The 12,977-nt window shown below is 42.1% G+C and overlaps 1 protein-coding gene across 1 annotated transcript in view; it reads left to right on the top strand.

Annotated features, from left to right (window-relative positions):
• The window catches only part of mcm8 (minichromosome maintenance 8 homologous recombination repair factor), a 16,925-nt gene extending 3,948 nt beyond the window's left edge, over window positions 1-12,977 (top strand). The window contains exons 8-19 of the mRNA XM_063184473.1: window positions 18-103; window positions 675-823; window positions 2,448-2,646; window positions 2,820-2,850; window positions 2,959-3,099; window positions 3,926-4,067; window positions 6,749-6,944; window positions 8,756-8,984; window positions 11,316-11,525; window positions 11,861-11,937; window positions 12,319-12,508; window positions 12,721-12,977. Coding sequence (XP_063040543.1) covers window positions 18-103; window positions 675-823; window positions 2,448-2,646; window positions 2,820-2,850; window positions 2,959-3,099; window positions 3,926-4,067; window positions 6,749-6,944; window positions 8,756-8,984; window positions 11,316-11,525; window positions 11,861-11,937; window positions 12,319-12,508; window positions 12,721-12,813 — 1,743 coding nt within the window. The 3' untranslated portion in view covers window positions 12,814-12,977. The remainder of the gene's footprint in view (window positions 1-17; window positions 104-674; window positions 824-2,447; window positions 2,647-2,819; window positions 2,851-2,958; window positions 3,100-3,925; window positions 4,068-6,748; window positions 6,945-8,755; window positions 8,985-11,315; window positions 11,526-11,860; window positions 11,938-12,318; window positions 12,509-12,720) is intronic.

Below are 12,977 nucleotides of genomic sequence, written 5' to 3'. Positions count from 1 at the left end.
TCATTTGTTTTTTGCAGTGTTTGCAGTATGAGTGTCGTGGCCGATCATTCACTCCAAACAGAAGTTCACCTCTGACCCTCACAGTAGACTGGCAAACCATAAAGTAAGACAATGACCATAATTACATGCACAGAGTATTACGATTTCAAACGGAACATTGTCACTATTTGGTTTAAAATAAGTATGCATGGTACAGCATTCTGCAACTGAAATATCTCTGGAACACTGCCACAGCAGATCGAATTTTCCCAACATTCCATTTAAAATCAGAGTATTCCTTGCAAGTAACTGCACTCAGTGAATTGGAAAATAATTCACTCTGTATCCAATCAGCCATTTTATACACCCATATTTACACAAGGCTTGCTTATTTCGTGTAGTATTTGTTCAAAATGAAGCTTTTGCACACCTCTGCAGGTGCGTAGGATATTATCCCAGTGGGGTTCTCATTCAAGTGTATAGAAATCCTGCACACTGTCCATTCCACCAACAAACTTTAATACAACATTTCGGTCATCCGACCTTCTCCATGTAGTATTTGTACCAGAGTTTTTGTTGTTTGTCAAGGATATGGTACTCATAAGAGTTTAGTTGTACGCATCTGGACTTGAAAAAAATATTCCTATGCATTGATGTGTTGATCCTTCACTGTCATTATTATGTTTATCTCCCAGAGTGCAGGAGTTGATCTCGGATGACCAGAGGGAGTCGGGACGCATACCCCGCACCATTGAGTGTGAGCTGAGTCAGGACCTGGTAGACAGCTGCGTACCCGGGGACATGGTCACCATCACTGGGGTGGTCAAAGTATCCAGTGAGGAAGGTACGGTCTTTGTGTGTAATTTAAATAATGGTTAATATGATGATTAAAAAAGCATACAAGAGCAGTAAAACTTCATACAACATATTTAGCCCAAAGTACTTTGACAGCAAAGTGACACTCCAGTGAGGAAGGTAATGTTTGCCTCAGTGTATAATAATAATGTTATTATTATTAATAATAATACATTTGATACAACAGCAATAAAACCCCAACAAGACCCCAAAAAGACAAGATGAGGTGCACTATTTTCCAGAAGCTCCAGAAAGAAAGGGCTTCAGGCTGCCTTTCAAAGCTTCACTTGTGTCCCTGCATAGCAAGCACTGGAGCAATGAATGCATACATGCATGCAAGCAAGCATGTCTTGTCTGAATGTATGCATGTATTGCACAAAAACATAAACAAACATTGTCTGTCACCACAGTCTTCTGTGACCACGCAAATAGACACTGTACCCTTAGTATAGATCGGCCCTCTGCTGGGTCAGCCATCGGGAGAGTAATGTAGAGTGAGAGGGACCCCCCTCCCCCCAACACAGATCTGCAGGTCATCTGAGTCTAGATGACTATTTTAAGAGGGCAAAGGCATTCAAGATGGTGACTAGGCATGTCTTGCTGTTGGACATGGAGCTTGTGGGTCGTAGTTGAGCATGGGCAGCACCTGCTGGATTCAGTCCAGCTGATTCAGCTTCTGAGCTATCAACATTTGTTATGTAACCACATCTCCAGCTTCTGAAATGGCCAACATGTCAATAATTGTCCTCCGAAATTAAGCAAGATATGTAGCCCATCTGCTCCTGCACTTAACACGTTGGTTTGTTTGGACGGTCGTAGGTCAGTAGGCTCAGCTGGCTTAGAAAATGTTTGTATCATATATGTGGCAGGGTTTTGGCTTTCTCAAGCCTGGGTTGGCACCTCTGCAAAAATGGTGCCATAATACACGACAGTGAAGATTTGTTCAGCTACAGCGTCCCAGCTATCGCTGTACAGTCCCCACCCCCACCCCACACACACACACACACACACACACACAGTATCATCAAATTACTACAATAACTCAATCTGTTTATAGAGTATGCTACAGTATGTGTATCACAATCCAAATGTTCATATGTACAGTGACGTAGTATGCAAATGTGTGTGTGGAGCCCACCACCCAGCAGCCAACTTCTACTCACCAGCTGCTATTCCAAATCGTGATTAAAACCCTTGGTCTTTCAATGTAATCACACCAAACACACCAAAAGAGACAAAAGCTACAAAGACAACTGTGTTCATAGCAAATGTGACTGGGGCAAAAAAAATTAAAAGCAGAATTTAAGGATTCCGACATTCCAATTGTTAGCGGCAGCTGTCACCGAACCGCATCATAACTCATTACCATAATATTCGCTGAAGTTCAACTAAAAACTGTTGCTCGTGTCGCTCAAATCACCTCTAGTCGCCCAAATCGATTTTATCTCTTTTGTCGCCAGCTCTTCTACACAAAGTCAATTACTTCTGTCACGTTGACACTCTTGTCGCATTCGATGTATTTGCATTGGCAAGGTCGAGAGTGGTCCCATAGCCAGGCCAATATAGGGAGACTATGAAAGGTGAACACAAATGGCTGCTGTGACATGTCACAGGTGCCGGGAGGAACAAAAAGGACAAGTGCATGTTCCTGCTGTACATCGAGGCCAACTCGGTGAGCAACTCCAAGGGCCCCAAGTCCAAGGCCGCCTCGGAGCCCGAGAGCCAGGGCGCGTCGGTGGAGTTCTCGCTCAAGGACCTGTACGCCATCCAGGAGATCCAAGGACAAGAGGATCTACTCAAGCTCATTGTCAAGTAAAAAAAAAAGAAATCAATGTTGTCTTGTGTGTGAGTGTTCCTGCCGATGTTAGTAGTGGTTGAAAGCTTGAATGTATGTGTGAATGGGTGTATGAAGGTTTTTCGTAAATAAATCAGGTTTTTGATGATAATTAGATGTTTTTGAACATGATTTTCTTTTCTTTTTTCAGCTCCCTCTGCCCAGCGATATATGGACATTTGGTGAGTCCAAGTGCTGAATTAAGAGATCTGTATATTTGATTTTTTTTGGTTTTTGCCTCAATAACATTTTCAGTTTTAATGATGTTTTCTTAACACTGCTTTGTGCAGCTGGTTAAAGCAGGGTTGGCTCTGGCCTTGTTTGGTGGCTGTCAGAAGTTTGTCGATGACAAGAACCGAATCCCCATCAGAGGAGATCCTCACATGCTCATCGTTGGAGATCCAGGCCTCGGCAAGAGCCAGATGCTACAGGTACATAGTACATTACATGTCTGTGACAAAAGCATATAGCATATCATGTCCCTGTGGCGGAACCATACATGTGACTAAAGGTGCCGGTATGCTTGCTGCGAGTTGTAAATTACGCGCGTCACCGCGAGCAACCGACAGCACATGCTTGCTTGCAAGTATGATCACAAATGTTTGAAATTGCGGACAAACTCGAGACGCTCTTAAAAGTTTCTGCCATTGTCGTTTTCATATCAAGCACACGCGTGGAACTGCACGGTCTATCTTAGATCGCCCCAGCGAGTTTGAAGATATTGCACCTGGCGCACGCTTTTGGCTGCCGTGTCCAACGCGCGCGAAATCGACATTAAATACGCATGTTAACGCGTTCATGAACGAATCGTGCACGCGCTCGCGTATCTTGCAGCAAGCATACCGGCACCTTAAGTACTGTTTATAAGTATGTAATTAAACAGGGTCCACAGCCCTAAGTTGCATGCAAATGCTCAAAAAGTTGAACTGGTTTCCTATCAGTGGACCAACCGAAACAGCAGGCATAGAGTCACTTGCATTTGACCTATAACTTATACGTTTATGAACATTGTGGAAATGGTGAGGGGGGTCTTTCGATGCAAGCTTGTTTAATTTAGTGTTTTATTTTAAGTATATTCTGACCACTTTGATTATTTACCAAAGAGAGCAAAACAAATCTGTGTGGTGTATACTGTATAGTCCATATATACAGTATATTATAACAAAATATATTATTATATAAAACGTTATTAAATAACTTGTACATTTGCATCCCCTTAGACTTGACTTTACTTATAAGACTGTGTGTCCCCTGTAGGCTGTGTGTAATGTGGCACCGCGGGGCATCTATGTGTGTGGCAACACCACCACCACGTCTGGGCTGACCGTCTCCTTGTCCAGGGACAGTGGCACTGGGGACTACGCGCTTGAGGCTGGAGCACTGGTGCTGGGGGATCAAGGTAGTGGCACCTTTTGGTTTCTTTAGTCACCACGTTTTGTTAGGCAATGACATTAAAAGATGATCAATTTTAGTAATAAACAATGGGTCGATTCACCTTTCATCCAAAAGTCTTCTGCAGTCTTGACCTTATGACTTGGATACCAAAATAATGCCACCAGAAAGTTAAACTGCCATCAGTGTTTATGTTTTTATTCTTTGTGGTTTTATCACTGACTAAAGGTTGACAAACTTTAAATTTAGCAAGCCTAGCTGATTGGGGCATTTGACCCAAATTAGGCGATGAAGTATCACTAAAGCACAGTAGTCTAATACACACGCTATTGCGAGCTTTCGTTTGCTGTGTACTAGCGTGTCTTGTCCTCATTGGCAGTATGTGCTGTATATGTGTTGTTCCGGGTATCTGTTGCATTGATGAGTTTGACACAATGGGCACTTACTGTGCCCTCCATAATTATTGGCACCCCTGGTTGAGATGTGTTAAAAGCCTTAAAATAAATTCAGTGTTTATTGCAGAAGAATACTGTCACACTGAAAATTGTAGGAAAATGTAGCCTTCAACTCAAATGAATTGTAAGAAAATAAAAAAATCCCTGACTAAAAAATAATTATTTTTCATTAAATCACCTGTTCCACAATTATTGGCACCCTTAACAATTCCCAGGAAATAAATATAATTGAAGCATTTCTGTCATTTCTACAGTAGTTTACAAAGTTTACCAGAGTATGTAGGAACATTTAATTAGTAATTCATCACTTCCTGTTTCCCTGGGGTATAAATATGACGTGACACCGAGGCCATTTCTCTTATCCACTCTTAAACATGGGAAAGACAAAGTAACACAGCATACAAGTGAGGCAGATGTGCGTCGACCTTCACAGGTCAGGCAGAGGCTACAAGAAGATTGCCACTCAACTGCAGCTGCCCATATCCACTGTGAGAGGAATAATTAAGAAGTTCAAAACAACTGGAACAGTGGTAAACAAGCCTGGACGAGGACCCAAGTTTATTTTGCCACCACGCACAGTGAGGAGGATGGTAAGAGAAATCAAAAGATCTCCAAAGCTCACTGTTACAGAATTACAACAAATGGTAGCATCCTGGGGTCACAAAGTCTCCAAATCAACCATCAGGCGCTGTCTACACGCCAACAAGCTGTTTGGGAGGCATGCACAGAGAAAACCTTTCCTCACTCACAATCATAAACGCAAGCGTCTGGAGTTCGCCAAGCGGTATTGGGGCTTCAACTGGGACAGTGTGCTTTGGTCAGATGAGACCAAGATTGAGCTTTTTGGCAACAAACACTCTAAGTGGGTCTGGCGTACCACGAAAGATGCGCATGCTGAAAAGCACCTCATACCCACTGTGAAGTATGGGGGGGGGGTCAGTGATGCTGTGGGGCTGTTTCGCTTCCAAAGGCCCTGGGAACCTTGTTAGGGTGCATGGCATCATGGATGCTTTGAAATACCAGGACATTTTAAATCAAAATCTGTTGCCCTCTGCCCGAAAGCTGAAGCTGGGTCGTCACTGGGTCTTTCAGCAAGACAATGACCCTAAACATATGGCCAAATCTACACAGAAATGGTTCACCAGACACAAAATCAAGCTCCTCCCATGGCCATCTCAGTCCCCTGACCTCAACCCCATTGAGAACCTGTGGGGTGAGCTGAAGAGGAGAGTACAGAGGAGAGGACCCAGGTCTCTGGATGATTTAGAGAGATTCTGCAAAGAGGAATGGCTGAAGATCCCTCTTTCTGTCTTTTCCCATCTTGTGAAACATTATAGGAGAAGATTAGGTGCTGTTTTGTTGGCAAAAGGGGGTTGTACAAAATATTAACACCAGGGGTGCTAATAATTGTGACACACATTATTTGATGTCAAATAATTATTTCTTTATGTGGGATTTTTTCCCCACTGAATAAATGCACTTGTATTGAAGGTTGGATTTTTCTCTTTTTTTCCATTAAGGTCCCATATTATTTAGAAAAAAAATAAAATAATTGGAAGCTAAAAAACACATCTCAACCAGGGGTGCCAATAATTATGGAGGGCACTGTAAGTCCTCGTCCCCATTGGCATATATGTGGTACTGTATACAGTACTATTGTACACTGTATGCTGTGTATAAAAGTGGCAGCTAAGTGTAATGTAATGTTCTAGGTCAGTGGTTCCCAACCTTTTTCTTCAGGGACCCATGTTTTTACTATTGTAAGCTTTGGTGACCCAACCACGCGAGCGCCCGCACGAAACGGAGTCACAAGATGCCCTCTGTTTCCTGGGAAAACTTATTTTAGTTATTTTATTCCTCAATTCTTCTTTGGTCAAATATAGAATACATGTTTAATGTAGCACTTACAATTTGCTGCTTCTATGCATGTATTAGTTAAATGCTTTGTCATTTAGGCTAATCATCATGGGCTATATATTTCAAATGAAACCCCTTAAAATCAAGAGGGCTCCGCGACCCCCTGTGGATCTTTGGCGACCCATAAGTTGGGTCCCGACCCATAGGTTGGGAACCACTGTTCTAGGTATCTGTTGCATTGATGAGTTTCACAAGATTGGTATTAGTCCTTGTCCCCATTGGCATCTACAATATGTGGTACTGTATACTATTGGACTCTGTATACTGTTGTGTAAAAGCTAGGTGTATTGTAATGTAATGTAACGTTTTGTTCCAGGTATCTGTTGCATAGATGAGTTTGACAAGATGGGCACCCAGCACCAGGCCCTGTTGGAGGCCATGGAGCAGCAGAGTATCAGCTTGGCCAAGGCCGGCATCGTCTGCACCCTCCCCGCACGCACCTCCATCATAGCTGCAGCCAACCCGGTCGGAGGACACTACAATAAGGGCAAAACCGTCTCGGAGAACCTCAAGTAAGCACGTTTTTTCTTCTTATCCATTTGATAAATTCCTTAGCTTGCCAGAGAATATTTATATTTATAAATATCATATTGTGTTATATCATGTTGCTATATTACATGTAGAAATTAAATATAAATAATACATATATTTTTTTAATTAATTTGATCAAACATGTTACCTGAAGCTCATTTGTAACATTACTCTGTTACTTTGTTTTAGACTGTGTAATGTTATTATTGCGTAATTACCACGATGGCAGAACATGATGGCTTCAGTGGCTCATTTGTAGAATATGAAAGAAACATGGCGTATGTAGGCAGACAGAACGCACAGCATGTGTGTGCTGAACAAGCAGGCTTGTCAGACAGCAGCCCACGCCTCATACCATCCCCCCACCCCTCCATGTTTACCCATAAAGCTGCTGTGACTGCAGAGGTACCACCTGGCCGTCTTCCCGTTTGCATACAGGTGGACTCACCAGTTAGCTTGGCAAGCCAGCCTGTAGCATGAAACGCATTGTCTAGCTCTAAGATGAAGGGTGGATGGAACAAACAGTCAAAGTGCTTAACTGCATGCAATAGGCCACTGTGGCTGTGTTGCCATAGTGCCAAGCCCTCTTCGGTGACTTGATACTAGGGGTGGGCGATATGGCAAAAATGTTGTATCACGATTTTTTAACATGAAATCTCGATTTCGATTTTTTATCACGATCTTCCATCCAAAAAATAAAAACAACAAAAAACAACTTTCAGATACTTGCAATTTGTAATTTGCAGTCAATAAAATGTTAACACACTGATGATACTCTCATAAAGTGTACAATTGGAATACAATAATGCAAAGAATAAAGTGAAGACAACAACACAAGTGAGAAAACGTCACTCTGATACTGATAATAAACATCCTCACTGCAAGACGATCTATACGATTTCTCCACTTTGGCAGATTCGAGACGATCTTTTACTCAATATCACGATTCACGATTTAATATCGTCATATCGCCCACCCCTACTTGATACACAGATGCAAACTGAGATAAAAATTAAAAAAACACTGCTAGAGCACTATGTTTGAAGAACTGATTTCAGGGCCCAGCTATGATTTTCCCCTATGGTGTGCTGCTAGAACAACCCACCAGGCAAAAATATATTCTGCCTTGTTTACCCAGCAACTCAACAAGTGGAACACGTTATCACTTTACTTCTTCAAACAGTATTTAAAAAAAGATTGACTTTTTTTGCATAATATATACTGTACATGATGCATTCTCATGTACAACAATATTCATCATTATGCATGCCATGGTCCGTATTAAAACAATTTCCTGTCTTTAACAACAACAGTAATGATGATAATTAAAAATGACAATAATTGCTGTTATTCTGATTGTTGGTAATCATAATAATGTCATCATCATCTAATCAAGATCTAGGGGCCCCTTTCAATCTCTAACCTCCAATCCTCTCCTTTTGCTTGTGACCTTGTGCTTCGCAGACACCCCACCTCAGTGGAGAACACAATAAAGTTTGCCCGCTGTCAGCCTAGGCACAACAACGTTTGGGGGACTTTTACCCATTTAACATCCTGATTGCAAATGAGAAAATACCATTTTGAATATCATATTAAAGACAACTTCTGTCATCTATGACAAAAGGAGAGGAGGGGAGGTTAGGTATTGAACGGGACCCCTAAATCTGCTACTCTTCCCCCTGCCGGATTGCCAACATCTCCCATATCTCACACTCACAACCGTCCTGTATCTCTTCACTGTCTTAAGCATTTAAAATGAATAAAACGAATGTATTGTCATCTAAATAATCAGGATGGGCAGTGCGCTGCTGTCTCGCTTCGACCTGGTCTTCATCCTGCTGGACACGCCCAACGAGGACCACGACCACATGTTGTCGGAGCACGTGATGGCCATGCGCTCGGGCAAGGGCAAGGGAAGCCTGAGCGGCGCCTCCGTCAGCCGCTCCGTCTGCAGCACCCAGGACTCCAGCCTCTCCCTCCTGGAGATCCCCTCCGACCGGCCCCTCGCCGACCGCCTCAAGGTGAGGCCTTTGGAGTGAGCAGGGGTGCAAAATTAACGGCTTCCGGTTATGACGATGGGCTAGATGGTCGCATGACAGAGCTCTCGTGAACCAAAGTATACATATAATAGTTGGACAGAAAGAGATGCAAATTATCGATTCATTCATTCATTCATTCATTCATTGTTAATTGATTGACCTTATCAATTGACCTACAATAAATTTATAAGGGGCGTTTTTTTTGTTTTTTTTTACCCCAAATCTCAATCTTACCCCCAAACAAAGATTTCCTCTAAAAATTAAAATGCTACATTTAATGTTCTCTATTTATATTCTTTAATCCAAAGCTGATTGAAATGTTCCCACTCTTCCCACACCCCATTTTGCATTTCGTCATGCCCAGATCGTTCTCTCCAGGGGCTCTTCAAGCACACATTAATACATATGTGGCATTACAATAGATTGCACTTAGCGGATGCTCACAGTGACTCACAGTTGTATAGGGTACTACAGGGTGTTGGTTATAGTCCCTGGGTCATGGGTTTGGGCCATGGAATTTATGGGATTCAAATTTGCAACCTTCCGATTAAAAGACTCATTAACCCATAAAAGAAAAGAGCATGTGTTTTTCCACCATCCCTGTATTCCTAGGAGAGTTGTGTGGCTTCAAAGACTAACCATTGTGCGTAACCATCCCTCCCTCCCTTCCCACATACAGTCCCAGGAAAAAGTTTGTACACCCTTTGAAATTTCTTACCTTTCTGTCAAAATTGGTCATAAAACATGGTCTGATCTTCCCGGAAATCACAAGAAGGAACAACCAGAGTCTGCTTTAACTAATTCAACCCAAACATTTACAAGTTTTCATATTTTCATTGCCCATAAGATGTAAACAGTCACAGGACAGCAAGGCATAAGTAAGTACACCCTTGCATTCAATAGGTTTTAACCCTAAGTTAGTCACAATAACCTCAACCAGATGTATCCTGTAGTTGCAGATCAGATTAACAAAACAATCTGGATGCATTTTGTCTCCCTCTTCTTTAGAAAACTGCCCTTCTTCAGCAGGGTTTCTGGGATGTTTGGAGTGAATAGCTTTCTTGACCTCATGCCATATCGTGTCAAATGTTTTTTGTCAGAGCTTTGACTGGGCTATTCCAGAATGTGTATTTAATTGTTATGAAGTAATTCTAAAGTCAGTTGCCTCTAAAATATGGGTTGTTGTTGTCCCATTTCAGCACCCATCCTCCTGTGTGCTTCAACTGTGTGACAGACTACCTCACATTTTTTCTGTAAAATATCTCAATAAACTTCTGAGTTCATTGTTCCACTGATAATAGCAAACTGACATGGGCCTGAGGCACCAAGGTAACCGCATATAATGATGTTCCCACCACCATACTCAAAAGTGGAGATGATGTTTTGGTGAAGGTGTGGTTCTCCAGTTCTCCTCCAAACATGACATTGTGTGTTCCCCTGAAAAGTTCAACTTTGGTTTCAACGTTGGTCTCCAGAATATTTAGCAGTAATTATGAAGCATATAAATGCTTTTTTGCAAACCTCAAAGGTGCTGCAATATTTTTTTGGTCAGAAACCCCATTAATTTTAGATTGGCAGAATGAACCCCATTTTTAGCTATTCTTGGTTACATCTCCACTTCTGAGTAAGGTGGCGGGAGCATCATTATATGCGGCTACCTTGCTGCCTCAGGCCCTTGACAGTTTGCTATTATCAGTGGAACAATGAACTCAAGTTTATTGTGATATTTTACAGGAAAAAAAACGTGAGTAAGTCTGTCACACAGTTGAAGCACACAAGAGGATGGGTGCTGAAATGTGACAACAACCCATACTTTAGAAGCAAATTGACTTTAGAATGGCTTCATAACAATGAAATACACATTCTGGAATAGCCCAGTCAAAGCTCTGACAAAAAACATTTGAGATTATATGGCATGAAGTCAATAAAGCTATGCACTCCAGACATCCCAGAAACCTTGCTGACGAGAGGCAGTTCTCTAAAGAGGAGGGAGACAAGACACATCCAGATTGTTTTGTTAATCTGATCTGCAACTACAGGACAAGTCTGGTCGAGGATATTGCAACTAACTGAGGGTTAAAACCTATTTAATGCAAGGGTGTACTTACTTATGCCTTGCTCTCCTGTGAATGGTATAGCCTTATGGCCAATAAAACTATGATAACATGTAAATGTTTGTGTGGAATTAGTTAAAGCAGACTCTAATTGTTCCTTCTTGAGATTTCCGGGAAGATCAGACCATGTTTTACGATCAATTTTGACAGAATTGTAAGAAATTTCAAAGGGTGTACAAACTTTTTCCTGGGACTGTAGGTGAGTTCTGGGGAGGGCTTTGACCCCATCCCTCACCAGCTGCTGAGGAAGTATGTGAGCTACGCGCGTCACTACGTGCAGCCCACGCTGTCAGCCGAGGCGGCCCAGGTGCTGCAGGACTTCTACCTGGAGCTACGCAGACAGAACCAGGGCACCGACAGCACGCCTATCACTACACGCCAACTGGAGTCGCTGATACGCCTTACTGAGGTGACACACACACACACGCACATTGTGTATACACATAGTACACTGCACAGTATGGCTGTCGAGTGTGTAAGGGAATAATTTATGCTATGTGTGTGTGTGTGTGTGTGTGTGTGTGTGTGTGTGTGTGTGTCAAGTCAAGTCAAGTCAAGTTTATTGTCAATTTCTTTACATGCACTGGTCATACAAAGAATTTGAAATTGCGTTTCTTGCTCTCCCATGCAGACATAGACTAATCTAGGTAAGGACATAGACAGTATAGACATAGACAGTACTCATACATGGACATAGACAGTATGGACGTAGACATTGCTCATACAGACATGTGTGTTTTGAAGGCGAGGGCACGACTAGAGCTCAGGGAGAGGGCCACTCAAGAGGACGCCGAGGATGTGGTGGAGATTATGAAGCACAGGTACGCATTTCAGTTATACAGCACTCCCAAAACACACACCACTCCTACTAGTGGAGATATGAAATGGCCTATGACAATCACTCAATGTGGAAAATGGGCTTATTGAACTGGAGAAAATTGGCTTATGAATCATGATCTTCCCTCTCCCTGTCTCTATCCTCCACTCTACTCATCACCAATTTCTCTCCCTTATTCCTTATCTCTCCATTCTTCGATGTGTCTTTCTGTCTAAGAACCCCTCATCTCTCTTTCTCTCCATCCATCCATCTCGCATCCTCCTCACTCCTACCTCTTCTGTGCACATAACTCACTCTCTCTCTGTCTCTCACACACACACACTGTACATAAACACGCTTCTCCTCTCTCTCTCTCCTTCTCCAGCCTAACTGACACATACTCAGACGAGTTTGGGCGTCTGGACTTTGAGCGTTCTCAGCTGGGCTCTGGGATGAGCAACAGGTCGCAGGTGAAGAGGTTCGTGGCCGCGCTCAACCAGGTGGCCGAGCGCATGCACAAAACCTCCTTCGAGTTCCAGCAGCTTCGCCAGCTGGCCAAGGACCTCAACATTCAGGTACAAGCGTTCAACAAGGCTACAAAACTTATTTTCTTTTCTTCTTGTTTTATTATTTATTTATTTATTTATTTATTGTACGTATATCATTACTGCTATTTATTATTATATTATGAGTTATTTATATAATGTTATGTATGTATATATGTATATATACTGTATGTATGTATGCATGCATGTTTTTATTTGTACTATTCTGAAATCTCTTTCAGGTTGTGGACTTTGAAGGTTTTGTGAGTACCCTGAATGAGCAGGGGTACCTCTTGAAGAAAGGAAATAGAGTTTACCAGCTACAGACCATATGATTTGTCTGATCTTCATCAGCCCTTTGTCTGTACAAATTGTATATTCCTCTTAAAGTTATTCTATGCAACATGCCCAATTTTGTTATTTGCATTTCTATATATGCATTTTTTAAATACATGTTATTATTTATTTTATGCATTCATAAATGTCGCTCTCAATTATA

This window comes from Engraulis encrasicolus, chromosome 19 (assembly GCF_034702125.1).
Source record: "Engraulis encrasicolus isolate BLACKSEA-1 chromosome 19, IST_EnEncr_1.0, whole genome shotgun sequence".
Lineage (NCBI taxonomy): Eukaryota > Metazoa > Chordata > Actinopteri > Clupeiformes > Engraulidae > Engraulis > Engraulis encrasicolus.
This window is presented reverse-complemented; position numbering and strand designations above follow the sequence as displayed.